The following is a 14556-nucleotide window of genomic DNA, read 5'->3' as shown; positions in this document are numbered from 1 at the left end:
GCAGATGAACACGATACCTTTATTTTTTTATTTATTTTTATGTGGTGTTGGGGATCTAATCCAGTGCTAAGCAAGTGCTCTACCACTGAGCTACAACCCCAGCCCTTGAATATCTTTTTATAAACCTGTTGACCATTTTTTGTCTTTGGAGAAATGTTTATTCAGGTCTTTTACCAATATTTTAAAATTAGTTTGTTAACTATTATTTTTTGGCTATTGAGTTGTGTGATTTCCTTATTTACTATGTATTAACTCTTTATGATTGGTAAGTATTTTCTCCCAATCCATTGACTGCCTTTTCATTTTGTTGATTGCCATGTGCATATTTTTAAATTTGATGCAGACTTGCTTATTTTGCTTCTGTTGCCTGTTTTTGGTATCATATCCAAAAAATCATTGCCAAAACAGTGTTGAGAAACTTTTTTCCTATATTTTCCTCTAGGAGTTTTATGGTTTCATGTCTTAACTCATAGATCTTTAATTTGCTTAGCATAATGTTAAGGTTCATCTGTGTTGTAGATGTATCAGAACTCTAGGTCTTTTTATGGCTGAATGATATTCCATCCTAATTACATGCCATTTCGTTTGTCCATTCATCTGTGCAGCAGTTCTTGGACACTTGGGTTGTTTCTACCTTTTTGCTAATGTGCATAATGTTGCTTTGAACATTAGTGTAGGATATCTGTTCACATTCATGTGTTCAGTTACTTTCAGAATACCTAAAGTGGAATTGCTAGGCATAAAAACAATCTAAAAATGGGTAAAGAATTTGAACAGACATTTCTTCAAAGTTATACAAATGGGCAATAAACACATGAAAAGATGCTTAACAGTATTAGTCACTAGGGAAATGCAAATCAGAATCACATCTGCTAGAATGGGTAAAATATAACAAGTGTTGATAAGGAGTGGAGAAATTGGAATCCTTTTACTTTGGTGGGAGTGTAAAATAGGTCAATCATGGTGAATGTAAACCCATTGATAAATAGTTTACATGGTAAAGATTTAAAAATGTGTCTTATGTTGCACTGCTGCAGTGAAATGATTCACAAGATACAGTTCTCCATGACTAACTTACCAGAATTATCTGTTGGCTTTCTCTTCAAAAATTGTCACTTAAATTATTGGGTATTGTAAAATATCGATGTTAACATTTAAGATGTAAGGGCATAACAAAGAACTAAATGAGAATCATACACACATATATACACAAAAAAGTTTTTATGATACAGTTCCTTGTACTTTTTTTTTTTTATTTTGGTAGATTTGTGTAGACACTACTTGTTAATGAAAATCCAAAATTCTTCACACCCCCATATCTGAAATTCTGGCACTTAAAAAGTTTTGGATTTTTGGATTTCAGATGTTCCACTTGTAGGAAAGCATTGAGAATCAGAGGGTGACAGAGTTGTAAAGCGTAAACATTTTTTCATTAGAATTAAAATTTCCCTTCAATTATCTGTTACACTACTAGACCTTACTTGCTTTTTCTAAAGTAGTTGGCATTGCATAAGGGAAGTCAAGGGAGGACATTTGAGAGGGAGAGTCTGTCATTCATCAGCCTCCCATCCTCCTCCTGTTACCAGTTAGCCTGGGGTTCTTTTGCTCAATTTGCTATAGAAATCAGGAAAAGGAAAGTATAGCTCATCTTGGTGTTACCTGCCCATTGAGGATTCTTTTGCTTAGTTCTAGTTAGAAATCATGAAGAGGCAAGCAACACCATTGAAGGAGGCTTTTTTGGGTGCTTATTCCTGCCACATCAGAAAGATATATATATATATCAGTCATATTCAGGCATATTGCAGGGGTTTGCTGGAATGCTTTTGGGGGAGGAGTTAGCAACTTCTGAACCTGGTTGGTGTAGGGAATGGTAGAAACAATTTTTTGAAGATGACTTGTGAGGAAATCAGGGCCTTGCTTTTTCCATCTCACTCCTGTGCAATGCAACCTCCAATTACAAAGCCTGCCTTTATAACTGTGGGTATAGTCGTACTATGCACTATTCCCTGTGCCTGATTTCTAACAAAACTGACTTATTGTGGATACTGCCATTGCTTGGTGCATAAAAATTAAAAAAAAAATTTTTTTTTTCTTTAAATGAGGATGCTAGGTGGAACAACAAACTCTAGAATTTCTGTGTACATTTATAGACAAATATACATGACTATATTTGTGTTAGCTAATGGAGTCAGGCAACCTTTGTCTGACTTTCCTTCCTCCGAATCTCTCATAAATTATGAGATTGGTGAACTTAAATCATTTAAAACTGTAGCTGCACAAGTCTGGCAAATGCTTTTCCTCTCTCTAATACAGGAAGACACTTTATTGGTATAGATATTGTATGCCAGTATACCATATCTACCATATTATTTGATTTTAAAAATGAAGATTTTCTTGCTTATTTGTGTGGTAAAACTTTCTTAATGGAAAACTTTAAAAGCATTTGTCATTCAAAAATGTACTTAGTACCTACAATATGTTGGCACTGTTCTAAGGTACTTTGCAGGCATTTTGTGAGCAAAACAAAGATCTGTGCTCTCATACAGTTTAAATTCTAGTGAAGAAAGATAACACTATATATTGTTAAGTAATCTAGCTTATAGGATGATTAAAAAGAGTTAAGTAGTAATCACTGAACTACTAGATATTAAATCATAACTAGTATGGATATATTAAGATTTGGATTTCTACCACTCTTTTATTAGAACTTTCAGGAAATAAAGGAATTGATTGTGGTTGTTTTTGTAGTCTTTGGGTGATAAACTGCTAAGGTTCTGGGGTGAATTAGATGACAAAATTGATGTATGTGGTATTATGGTAAATATATTGAATATTTGTAAGTTTACAGAAAGAAATTTTTTCCTTAAAAATTGGGTTTGATACATGTTCACGTATAACCAGTCAGCAATAACAATTTTCCAAATTGTCTTAGTACATTTGACTGCTAAAACAAAATTCCTTAAGCTAGGGAGCTTATAAACAAAATAATTTTTTTTCTCTCACAGTTCTGGAGGCTGGGACATCCATGATCTAGTACATTCTGTTATCTGGTGAGGGCCTGTTTCCTGGTTCATTGATGGCTCCATCTTACACTTTATACTCATATGGTGGAAGGGGCAAGCAAGCTCTTAGGAACTTTTTAATAAGGACATTACCTTTTCTGAGGACTTTAACTAATGATCTAATTACCTCCCAAAGGCTCTTGCCCCTCATGCTATTACCTTTTGGTTAAGATGTCAATATATTAATTTTGGGGGTGTATGTGGAGTGCAGGAAGTGGAGACATTTATATTCAGGCCTTAGCAAAAAGTTTTTAGCTATTTTTGAATCATCCTGTATGAGAAGGCAGTAAGTACTCTGGAAGAAGACAGAGTAGGCAAGAGATGATGGGTATATGAAAGTCCAGAGGTAGTTTACAATATTAAATAGGATGCTTGGGATGGGCCCTATTGAAAAGATAATGCCTGATCTAGGGAAGTGATGAGAGTTGGTCAGTGAATTTTCTGGTAGAAGAACATTCTGGACCAAAGGAATAGGTTGAGCAAAGGCACTGAGGTGAGAGTGAGCCTGGCATGTTGGAGGAATGCCAAGAAGCCTGTCCGTAGAATGAATGAATGGAGTTGTAGGTAGGCGATGAGGTCAAGGAAGGTAAGAGCTGCCCGTTGAAATAGCACTATAGAGCTTAGAGCACAGTGGTGACAAGATTTCCACCCAAGATTTTAAAAGAATCACTCAGAATGTTGTGTTGAAAATATATCCTAGCCTGCCAAAGGTAGAAGGGAGACTAATGAAAACTGTGACAGGACCATGCTTGTAGGTAATGATCAGATTTTGGATATATTTTGAAAGTAAAATTATTAGGACTTCATGCTGGATTGTATATGGGTTTTGAGATAGGACACAAAGATGAAGCCAAGGTTTTGAGCAGTAGGGCAAATGAATTGTCTTTTAATCAGATGTAGAAGGGAATATCAAGAGATCTGTGATTTGTTAAGTTTGTGATATTATTAGAGATCAAGTGCATGTGTTTGAGTAGTCTTAAAACTAGATGTGATCACAAAGTAAGAGACTGATTTGAAGAGGACAAGATAGAACTGACTCCTGGTTCTTCTAGGAAAGGCAACTTAGAAATTTCCATTGAGGTAGGTAGAAAACAGAGTATGGCCCAATGAAGAAAATATTTTAAAAGAGAGGGTCAGTGTATCAAATGCTGCTGAGAGGATAAGTAAGATGACTAGTAAATGACAATTGGATTTAGTGACATAGAGGTCATTGTTACTAACAAGAGCAGTGTTGAAGTGGGGAGGGGAAAGCCTGATTTAAATGAATATAAGAGAGAGTGGAAAGAGGAGGACCCAACAATGTGAAGAAGTTACTGCTTTAGGAGGAAAGAGACGGTAGCTGAATTGGAGCATGGGAGCCTGAAAGATTTTTTGCCCCCCTAAGACATAGAAATAACAACATGATTTTATGATGATAGAAATGATCTAATAAAGGGGGAAAAGTAGATTATATCTAAATTCTATTGTCAATTGTTAAAATTACTTCTTGGCATACTCTCTCAGCTTCTTTGTCCCCTCTCACTTTGTCATATTTGTTTGGCAAAGCCATACACTTGTTGAAATCCAGCACTTCTGCTTCTAGGTGCCTGCTCTTTCTGTTACCCCACACTTTCATAACAAAGTTTTTCAAATGATCTAATAAAGGGGGAAAAGTAGATTATATCTAAATTCTATTGTCAATTGTTAAAATTACTTCTTGGCATACTCTCTCAGCTTCTTTGTCCCCTCTCACTTTGTCATATTTGTTTGGCAAAGCCATACACTTGTTGAAATCCAGCACTTCTGCTTCTAGGTGCCTGCTCTTTCTGTTACCCCACACTTTCATAACAAAGTTTTTCCTTTTCTCTGAAGTGTTCTGTCTTTAGCAATAAAAAGCAGAGTATAAGCAGTACACTAGCTTGGTTCTAGGGTGTAAGAGTGAGTGCTGGCCTTTTCCTGGAGTACAAGTTCCAGAAAACAGGATTCTTTGAGGTGATCAGTTCCTTTAGTGAAGATTATTTGCCAGAACCAGATGCCTGCTTATTGATCATTTTTTTTCTTTTTTTTTTTTTTTGGTGGTGCTGGGAATCGAACCTGAGGCCTTATGCTTGCAAGGCAAGCACTTTACTGACTGAGCTATCTCCCCAGCCCTTATTGATCATTTTCTATGATGGTTGGGGCATGGAGATATTGAGAAGGAGGATGATATTCACAACAGAGTTTAACTTAGCTTTGGAATTTTTGAGTCTCTGGGTTCCCAGTTTCCTGGGTTCTTCTGGACAGAGTTTCCTCTTAATTTCCTTTCTTGTTGGTGTGACCTTAAACATAACTTTATTTCTTTACTGTCTATTTTAATCCAGTTTCAGGAAGGAGAGGAGAGGAATGCCTATGGCTAAGCATTTTATTATGAACTGCAAGTTCAAATCATTTAACTGTTGAAATACAGTTGGCTATGATAGAAGTACCCAACATTAATCTTTTCAACTAATAAAATTCACAGTGAACTTTCCATGTGACATGCTGTTAATAATATATTTAGAGAAAGTCATATCTTTCAACAAGTAGAAACAATTTTCTGTTTATGGCAGTAACAACATTTGAAAGCACATAAAATTGTTTTTTTTTTCTCTCTTTGGGCATATGATTCTTAATTTGAAAATTGGAAAAAGTTAATTTGACTTTGTAGTCCTTTAAAAAACAAGTCAAAGAAAAGAAGAGACCAATTTAAAATCTCTCATTGACTTTAAAAATAGCCCTCATATTTTTTTACATACTTTTAAATACATATTTCATTTTGTATGAGAATACAAAAAACTGTATTTTGCTGAAAAGTTTAGTTTTGAAGAGAACATTCAGAATTCTTGCATCTTCTGAATCTAAGTGAAATAATTTGAAATCTGCTTTTTTGCATGTTATGTTTTCCTTTAAATGCAGCATTAATAAATATTGTGTAAATGTCATTCATTTGTTAACTTCTCAGTGATTTTTTTTTCATTTTCTAGTAATGCTGCAAAATTCTGCTTCAGTAAGCATTGGTGTATTAAATTAAACCGATTCAGGGTATTTTTAGGTGAATAGTTGCAAAGTAAATCTGAAAAGTTTTAAAACTTGTGTGAATCAAGATAAGATTGTTTAAAGAAAATAATGAATACTTTACAAAGATGAAAACTGTTGACTACAGGAAAATGTGTAGTGAGCTCATTCAATAAGATAATGTTACAGAAGTTTTTTTTACTCTGTCTAAATAAGATATTACTAATTTAAAAGTTCTCTTACAGATAATCACACATTTTTATGAGCATAGGGCTACTTTGTGAATAGTGAACAGTAAGTATACTAGTCATAGAATGTTGTGATTGGTTTGAGGACTTTAAGGAGGAATTTAGAAAAGGAATGATGATTTGAACTGTTTCAAAAGAAATCTTTACACTGTGATCATAAATGGTTGTGCTTTGTTTCTGCTTTACTTTTTTGGTACTAGGGATTGAACCCAGGGTCACTAAGCTACTGAGCTATGACCCTAGCTCTTTCTTATTTTTTATTTTGAGACAGAGTCTCGCCAAATTGGTGAAGCTGGCCTTGAATTTTCGATCCTCCTGTCTCACCTCCTAGGGCGCCGGGATCATAGGTGTGCGCCACTGCATCCAATGGATTTCTGCTTTTTTGTGGTTCCATGATTTGGATAATGTTTTAATATTTTATTAGTCACACATTGCACCCTCAAGGGATCTGCCAGAATTATATAAGGCTCATTCTCTTTTGGTTTTCAGTGTTAGGTTGCCCATAATGTAATCTTTCAGTTGTATGACTTTTATGACATCTAATGTATGGAAAACAAAATGGTTTAAGTATTTAATATTATTAACATTTTTCTTGTAGATTATCTGCAATGGTGAAATGAAGTAACTCAAGATGAGCAAGTTGAAAGTGATACCAGAGAAAAGGTACCATAATTCTGAATATTAATATGTATAAATTACAGAACTAATACATGACACAATTACTTGAAACTGAGTACTTTAAAATATTTATGTTTAAGTAAGTAGTATGTTATTTTTATATTTTATTGATACTTTTTAGTTAAAGTGGGACTCAGTAAATGACCAGTGGGTCATATCTGGCCCACCTCCAATTTTTGTATGGTCAGTGGTCTAAGAATAGTTTTTACATTTTTAAATGGTTAAAAAATTTAAAATGATAATATTTTGGGACATGAAATTATATGAAAATTGATTTTCAGTGTACATAAAGTTTTATTGAAACACAGCTCTACCTTTTCATTTACACGTTGTCTGTGGCTGCCTTTGTACAACTATGATTGCCAGGTTGAGTGGTTGTGACATTGACTTTAGCCTATAATGCCTAAAATATATGCTGAGTGGCCCATTACAGAAAAAGTTTAACTGACCTTTGAGTTAAAGCACTTTATATCCTCTTTGTTGGATTTATTTCTTTCAGTTAAAAGTCAGTGAAATGTGATTGATTCTTGGAATTTTCTTAATGTACAATTTTGAACAATTGCTTACTTTTGTTATTGGCTTAGTTTTCTCATCTGTGAAATTATTTTAATGGTAGTGCTATTATACTGTTGTGAAGATTAAATAGTACCTGACTGGCTTAGTAAATTGCAGCTTATTAATATTGATAATAATCAAAGTTTCTGCTTTGTTAGTAGTGTTGTATTTTATGTTTACATATATGCAACTTTGCATTTATAGATATGCTTTAATTAATTCTGAATAGTATACATGAGTTTATTTAGATAAGTTTTGTTCCTTAAATTGATAGGTTTTCCGTTTATTAACTGTGTAAATGTGAGACACCATAGCAAATTATATCGTTAATGTTCTTGTATAGTTTCTTGTATAATTTCTATAGGAAAGAAACATGGCATTTTTTGTGTGTGCATTTGTGTTTTAAAAAGGAATACCAGCTTTTTTTCAGTTGGGTCAAATAAGTAATGTATTTCCACTGATTAGCTAAACTCTTTAATTACTAGAACATAGTAAGAATGTAAAGTCACTTTAAAGTTTGAAAACCTCTGTCCCCTAAGATCAGTTTTTTAACCCCTCATGAAATGAATTTCACTGCACATTTATTGTTATTTTTGTTGTTGTTTTAGGCTACCTAAATTGGGATCACTATAAATGATCTTCTTTTAAAGGAAATAATTTCTGGTAATACTTTTAAAGGAAGTATTTCTGGTAATACTTGTCATATTGCTCTGTGAAGAAAGCTGAATGCAATAAGCTGAATTAAAATAAATAGAAAAGGGTCAAAAATCTTTCTTCTCCCATTTTATAGTACAGTTGACCCTCTGTAGCCACAGGTTCTGCTGCATCCATGTAGTCATCTAATCATGGATTAAAAATATTTGAAAAATAAATTGTGTCTGTACTGAACTTGTACAGACTTTCTTGTTATTATTCTCCAAATGATATGGTTTAACAGCTATTTACATAGCATTTACATTGCATTAGGTATTATAAGTAATCTAGAGATGATTTAAGGTACACCAGAGGATGTGTGTACGTTATATGCAAATAATGTGCCATTTTATTTAACATAGTTGAATATCTACCCATGGGTGTTAGTGTCTGCAGGGATCTTGGAACTCTCCCTCTCTCCTCTCTGCCCCCAGACACTGAGGGATGACGGTATAGTATATTGAGACTGAGAATTCATATAACTGTTTTCCATAGCTCTAAAAACAGGGAAGAAATAATAGTCCCAGGAAGTGTACTGAATTATTTTTCTTTCATCAAACTTGATCAAAGCCACACCAGTTTTCACAGAAAATTTATATTATTTATTTATTTCCATGTCTCCAGAGGCTTTCTATTGATGCTGTCAGTCTTCTTTTTTTGGTCTTCTTTTCAATCTATTTTTTCACCATGAGCTAGCTATTAAATACCTTTAACTAACTTGGTAATAAATCTGTGAGAGTAGAAAAGAACACAAATGTAACTCTTTAATACAGTGCTTTGAAGAAAATGGATGTTCAGTGTACTCCTAAAATAAAAAATCCCTATTCTTTGTTTACACAAAGCTCATAAATTGATTAAAGAACAAATGCAGTATGGTGACTTAATCAGCTCATAGTGAAGTGTTAAATTGTTAGGTACATAAAATTAGAAAATAAGGTATTCATAAGTAGATGTTTATACAAACTTAAAGAGGCAAATCTGACTTGAAAGTTTCTTTTTAGATATCTGGAGAAGTGGTGGAATATTCGTTTAATTTAAAGAAAGTTTACTGTTGGATTCATTTGCTATGCAAATTTAAAGATCATATTAGCTGGGTGCTGTCGCATGTGCCTGTAATCCCAGTGACTCTGGATTCCTGAGGCAGGAAGATTCCTATTTCAAAGCAGCCTCAGCAACTTAGAGAGGCCTTAAGCAATTTAGTGAGACCCTGTCTCAATATAAAATATAAAAAAAGGGTTGAGGATGTGGCTTCGTGGTAAAGCGCCCCTGGGATCAATCCCTAGTATCAAAAAAAGCCACATTAATAGTTGTTAATTTAAATCAAATACACAAGACTAGTAAAATACAAGAAGTACAGGTTTTCTGTACACACCTCTCTTCACTGTCATGGTTATGCTTAAATCTTATTACTGGAAAAATTCTCATTCAGAATACTGATTCAGTTTATTCCACAACTGTAATCTTTTCTCTTTTCAATTTCTCTGCTAAAATGTCTGTATGCAGGAGTTCCACCTATCTTAAAGCTCTAATCTGTGGACTTTTTCTCATTCATCTCCTTCTTTCTTATCTGCTGTAGAATCTTTGGTCCATCATTTCCCACTCTTACAGATAGATGCCTGAAATGTCTTTACCTCAGTTTGTATTTTTCCATTACGCTTACCTGACAAAGTCCTTACCCTGGATTACCTTGATTGAGCACCCAAATGATGTTTGAGGATGAACAAGCTTGACAGATATCATTAAAATTATTGATCCGCAACTTGAACTAAGCTCCAGTAGTCTTACTACTGTGCTTTGGAAAGTGTGTTTCCCCAGTTTTTGTACTGTATTTCCTTGAAATCCTCAAGTGTATCACCACATACATCCTGAGCAAATGACTGTTCCTCATATGTCCTAGAGATAATACAATGCTTTACCTTCAAATTTCTTGCATTGTGTTTATATACTATTCGTTATTTGATATCATTCTGTACTTAACCCTTCTGTTATTTACTACTGCAGAGAATGTGTCCCTTTTATTGTCAAAAACCAATACTGTTAACCGTGTTCTCTTTCTTTCTTTTTCTTTTTTGTACTGAGAATTGAACCCTGAGGCAATTTACCATTGAACCACGTCTGCAGTTCTTTTTATTTTATTTTTTTAAAATTTGCTCAGGGCCTGGCTAGGTTGCTAAGGTTGGACTCAAAATTTTGATCCTCCTGCCTTAGCCTCTTGAATTAATGGGATTACAGGTATGTGGCACTATTCCTGGTTTGAATCTGTAACTCCTATTCCATACCATTTAAACATAATCTGGGATTTGCAATATTTAGACTCTGTGCTTTTGTTACTACCTAAGTTATCTGATTCCTTTAAAAGCTAAGAAATTATGGAATAGTCTATAAACACAATCTAAACCTCATTTAGTACTCCCAAAATCTCCTATTTAGTTTTTGCTCTGTTCACTTCACCATCATTTCTTATTTTGGCAACCTATAATTTAAAAAAGTTTTATTAATGTATAATCAACATACAGCAAACTGTATATATAAATTTAGTGTATACAGTTTAATACATTTTGACCTGTACACATATGACCTATGTTATATGCCTGTGAAACCATCTCCTTAATCAGTATAATAATCATATTCATCATATTCAAATGTTTCGTGGTATTCTTTTGTATTCCTTCTCTTTCACCTTCTCTCCCACTCTAGGCAACCCACTCATCTACTCTCTGTCACCACAGTTTTTGCTTTTCTAGAATTTTAATTTTTTCCCTGCTAGTACTAGGAATTGAACCCAGGGCCTTGCACTCTACCACTGAGCTACATCCCTAGCCCTACTTTTCTAGAATTTTATATACATGAAATCATACAGTATATCTTTTGGGGGGAGTTGTTGGGTTAGGAGGTGGTAGTGTGAATCTGGCTTCTTTTACTCGACAGTTGTAGTTCACATTCATCTCTCTTAAGATTCATGTTGGTTGTAGTGTTTACCAGTCATACTTTTTAGATTATCGCGTTATATTTTTATTGTATGAATACACAGTCATTTATTATTTAGCAACTGCTTTATTTCTAGATTTTGATTATTATAGATAAAGCTATTATAAGTATTTATGTGTTTGTATGGATATTCACTTTCTTTTCTCTTGGCTAAGTAATGGAATGACTGAATCATATGATAGGTCTGTGCTTTATTTTAGGAAACTGTCAAAAAACCTGTTTTCAGAAAGATTGTACCATATAATAACTTCCTTCAGCAGCAGATGAGAGTTTTAGGTCTTCTGCATTCTTACCAGCACTTAATTATGGTCATTCTTTTTAGCTTGTACCTATTCTAATCTAGGTATAGAGATCTCTTATTTGTATTCAGTATATTTCATTTTGTGACACATATTTTCAAATCTTCCCATTTATTTAAATTTTTTATTATTGAGTTTTGGAAGTTGTTTATATATTCAGGATACAAGTCCTTAATCAGGTATTTGAATTGCAAACATTGTCGTCCAATCTTCCGGTTTATCTTTTCATATTCAAAATGGTATCTTAAAGATTAAAAGTTGTTAGTTTAGATGATGTGCTTTTTGTTTTATTAAGGATTGTTTTTAGAGTTTTACTGAGAAATATTTGCTTAACCCATTCATACCAATGTTTTCTCTTAAATGTTTTAGTTTTAGAATTTACATTTAAGTCTACACAACCATCCTGATTTGTTTTTTTGAAATTAAAAAAAAATTGTTCTAATTGGTTATACATGACAGTAGAATGCATTCTAACACATTGTACACAAATGTAGTGTAACTTCTTATTCCTCTGACTGTGCATGGTGCTGAGTCAACACCAGTAGGGTCATACATGTATATTTGGTAAAAATTTCTGTCTCATTCTACTGTCCTTCCCATCCCCACCGATTTGGTTTTTATATATGGGTATAAAGTATGGATAGATGTTTTTAAAAATTTTTCTTTTTAATTGTAGATGGACACAATGCCTTTTATTTATTTTTATGTAGTGCAGAATCGACCCAGAGCCTCACATGTGCCAGACAAGCGCTCTACCACTTTTTCTCCATATAGATACCCAATTGTTTCAGCACTATTTTCCAAAAAGTCTCTCTTTTTTTCCACTGAATTGTCTTTGTACCTTTTTCAAAAATAAGTTTTTCATGTGTATGTCAGGACTCTGTTTTGTCCCATTGGTCTAGTTGTCAGTATTAGTGTCAGTATTACACAGCCTTAGGAACTATAGTTTTTAGAATGAGTCTTGAAATCAGATGGTCTTGGTCTTTCATTATTTTTTTTTAAAGTTTGAAAACAAAGTTTTACATTTCATATGAATTTAGCATCAATTTTGACAATTTCTGAAAAAATAGCATGCTGGGATTTATATTGGATTGCCTTGATTCTGTAGATTAATTTGAGTAAAATTGACATTTTAAAATATTTTGACTTCTTACCCTCAGACATGGCATATCTCTTTATAATTTATTATCTTACTTGATTTTGATAGTATTTTATAGTTTTCAGTGCACTGACTTTCAGTTTGTCAGATTTATCCCTATTTCATTTTTTTCTTGCTATTGTTGATGTGTTATTTTCAGTTTGTTTTCTAATGTCACTAGTATATGGAAATATATTTGATCTCTGTATATTTTTCTTGTGTACTACAACCTTGCTGTATGCACTATTAATTCAGATACTTTTTTTGTGTGTGTGTGAATTCCTGGGGATGTGGTTAATCATGCTGTTTGTGAACAGTCTGTTTTATGTCTTCCTTATCAACTTGAGTGTCTGAACTTTCTTTTTTATTCTCTTATTGCATTGTATAGCACCCTCAGTACAATATGGAATGGAAGTAGTGAGTACACATCTTATTTCTCATCTTAGGGGAAAAACATTCTTTCACCTTTAAGAATTGTGTTAGCTGTAGGTTTCTGTAGATGCTTTTTATTAGTTGACGAAATTCCCATCTATTTCTAGTTTCCTGAGTTTTTATCTAAAATCAGTAAATTTTGTGAAATGGTTTTTTATCTGTTGTAAGGTTTTTCTCTTTCAGTTTGTTAAAGATGAATTATACTGAATATTTTCACCAACCTTTAGACCAACCTTTTATTTCTGTGATGTTCATGAACTCCTTGTTGTATTATTGTTCTTTTTGTATATCATTATATTTGTTTTGCTGAAAAGTTATTTTTGAATTTTTGTATTTGTGTTCATGGAGCTTTATCGGTGTGCTATTTTCTTGTAATATTTTTGTTTGATTTTTGTATGAGGGTGATGCTGGCCTCATTGAATTTTAGAATGGGGAAATACTCCTTCCTTTTCAATTTTTTGGAAGAGTTGTATAAAATTGGTATTAATTTCTTTTTTGAAGTATTTGGTAATAGTCATCAGTAAAGCCATTTTGCCTTGGAAGTTTGTTTTGAAACTTGACGTATAAATTCACTTTTGCTTATTCATTAATTTATATTTGTTTGGTTAATGAATGATGTTTTAAAAAATTCATTTTATTTCTTTTGTAGGTGTTATTGATTAGGTAGGACTCTTTTTATGTTAGTGGTTTCTGTAGGGTTTATACTATACAGCTAATATACTTAGTACACTATCTTTAAGTGTTACTTCCTATATAGTATTAAAAACCTCCTCTCTCTTCTTCCTAACCTTTGGCTATTTTTATACTGCTTTTATGTATCCTATGGACCCCCAAAATTACTTTGTTTAAATAGTCAGTTATATTTTAAAGAAATAATATGCCACTGTCTTTATCACTTTAAGAGAATTCTATTGTCCTTTTTTTTTTTTTTTCTGTTTTCTCTCTTCTCTCATCCCTTCAATTCCCTTCCCAGTATCTTCAATTACTTAAGTATTTGGTCCCTTGAAGATGTTCTATAGATCATTGCTCTGTTAATTTTTTCCCCCCTGAATTTCCTCTTCACAGGTTTTGAATAATTTTTATTGTGTCTTTAAGTTCACTTATCTTCTGGATCTCATACAATGTATATTTCATTGTAGTTTGATTTGAGTCTTTTTAATATTTTCTTCTTAACTTTGTTGCACAGATATAATAGAGTTAAAACCCTGTTTAATATCCTTGTCTGCTAATTCTACTGTCTGTGTTGGTTCTTTGTGCATTTTGGTTGATTGTTATTATAAATTTTATTTCCCATGTGTGTGCATGCCTGGTGGTTTTTTATTGTGAATTTTACTTTGTGATATCCTGAACATTTTTTTGTGTTCCTTAAATATTCTTGTACCATATTCTACAATGTGACTCAGTTACTTGGAGAACAGTTGGAATCTTTCGAGTCTTGCTTTTAATATTTG

General features: G+C 33.0%; 1 protein-coding gene across 1 annotated transcript in view; it reads left to right on the top strand.

Moving 5' to 3' along the window:
* Agtpbp1 (ATP/GTP binding carboxypeptidase 1) overlaps window positions 1-14556 on the top strand; it is a 172887-nt gene that overhangs the window by 13747 nt on the left and 144584 nt on the right. The window contains 1 exon segment of the mRNA XM_047524892.1: window positions 6921-6985. Within this exon segment, the coding sequence (XP_047380848.1) occupies window positions 6954-6985 (32 nt within the window). The 5' untranslated portion in view covers window positions 6921-6953.

The sequence above is a fragment of the Sciurus carolinensis genome, chromosome 14, assembly GCF_902686445.1.
Source record: "Sciurus carolinensis chromosome 14, mSciCar1.2, whole genome shotgun sequence".
Taxonomy (NCBI): Eukaryota; Metazoa; Chordata; class Mammalia; order Rodentia; family Sciuridae; genus Sciurus; species Sciurus carolinensis.
Note: the sequence above shows the minus strand (reverse complement) of the source record. Positions and strands in the feature narration are given on the sequence as shown.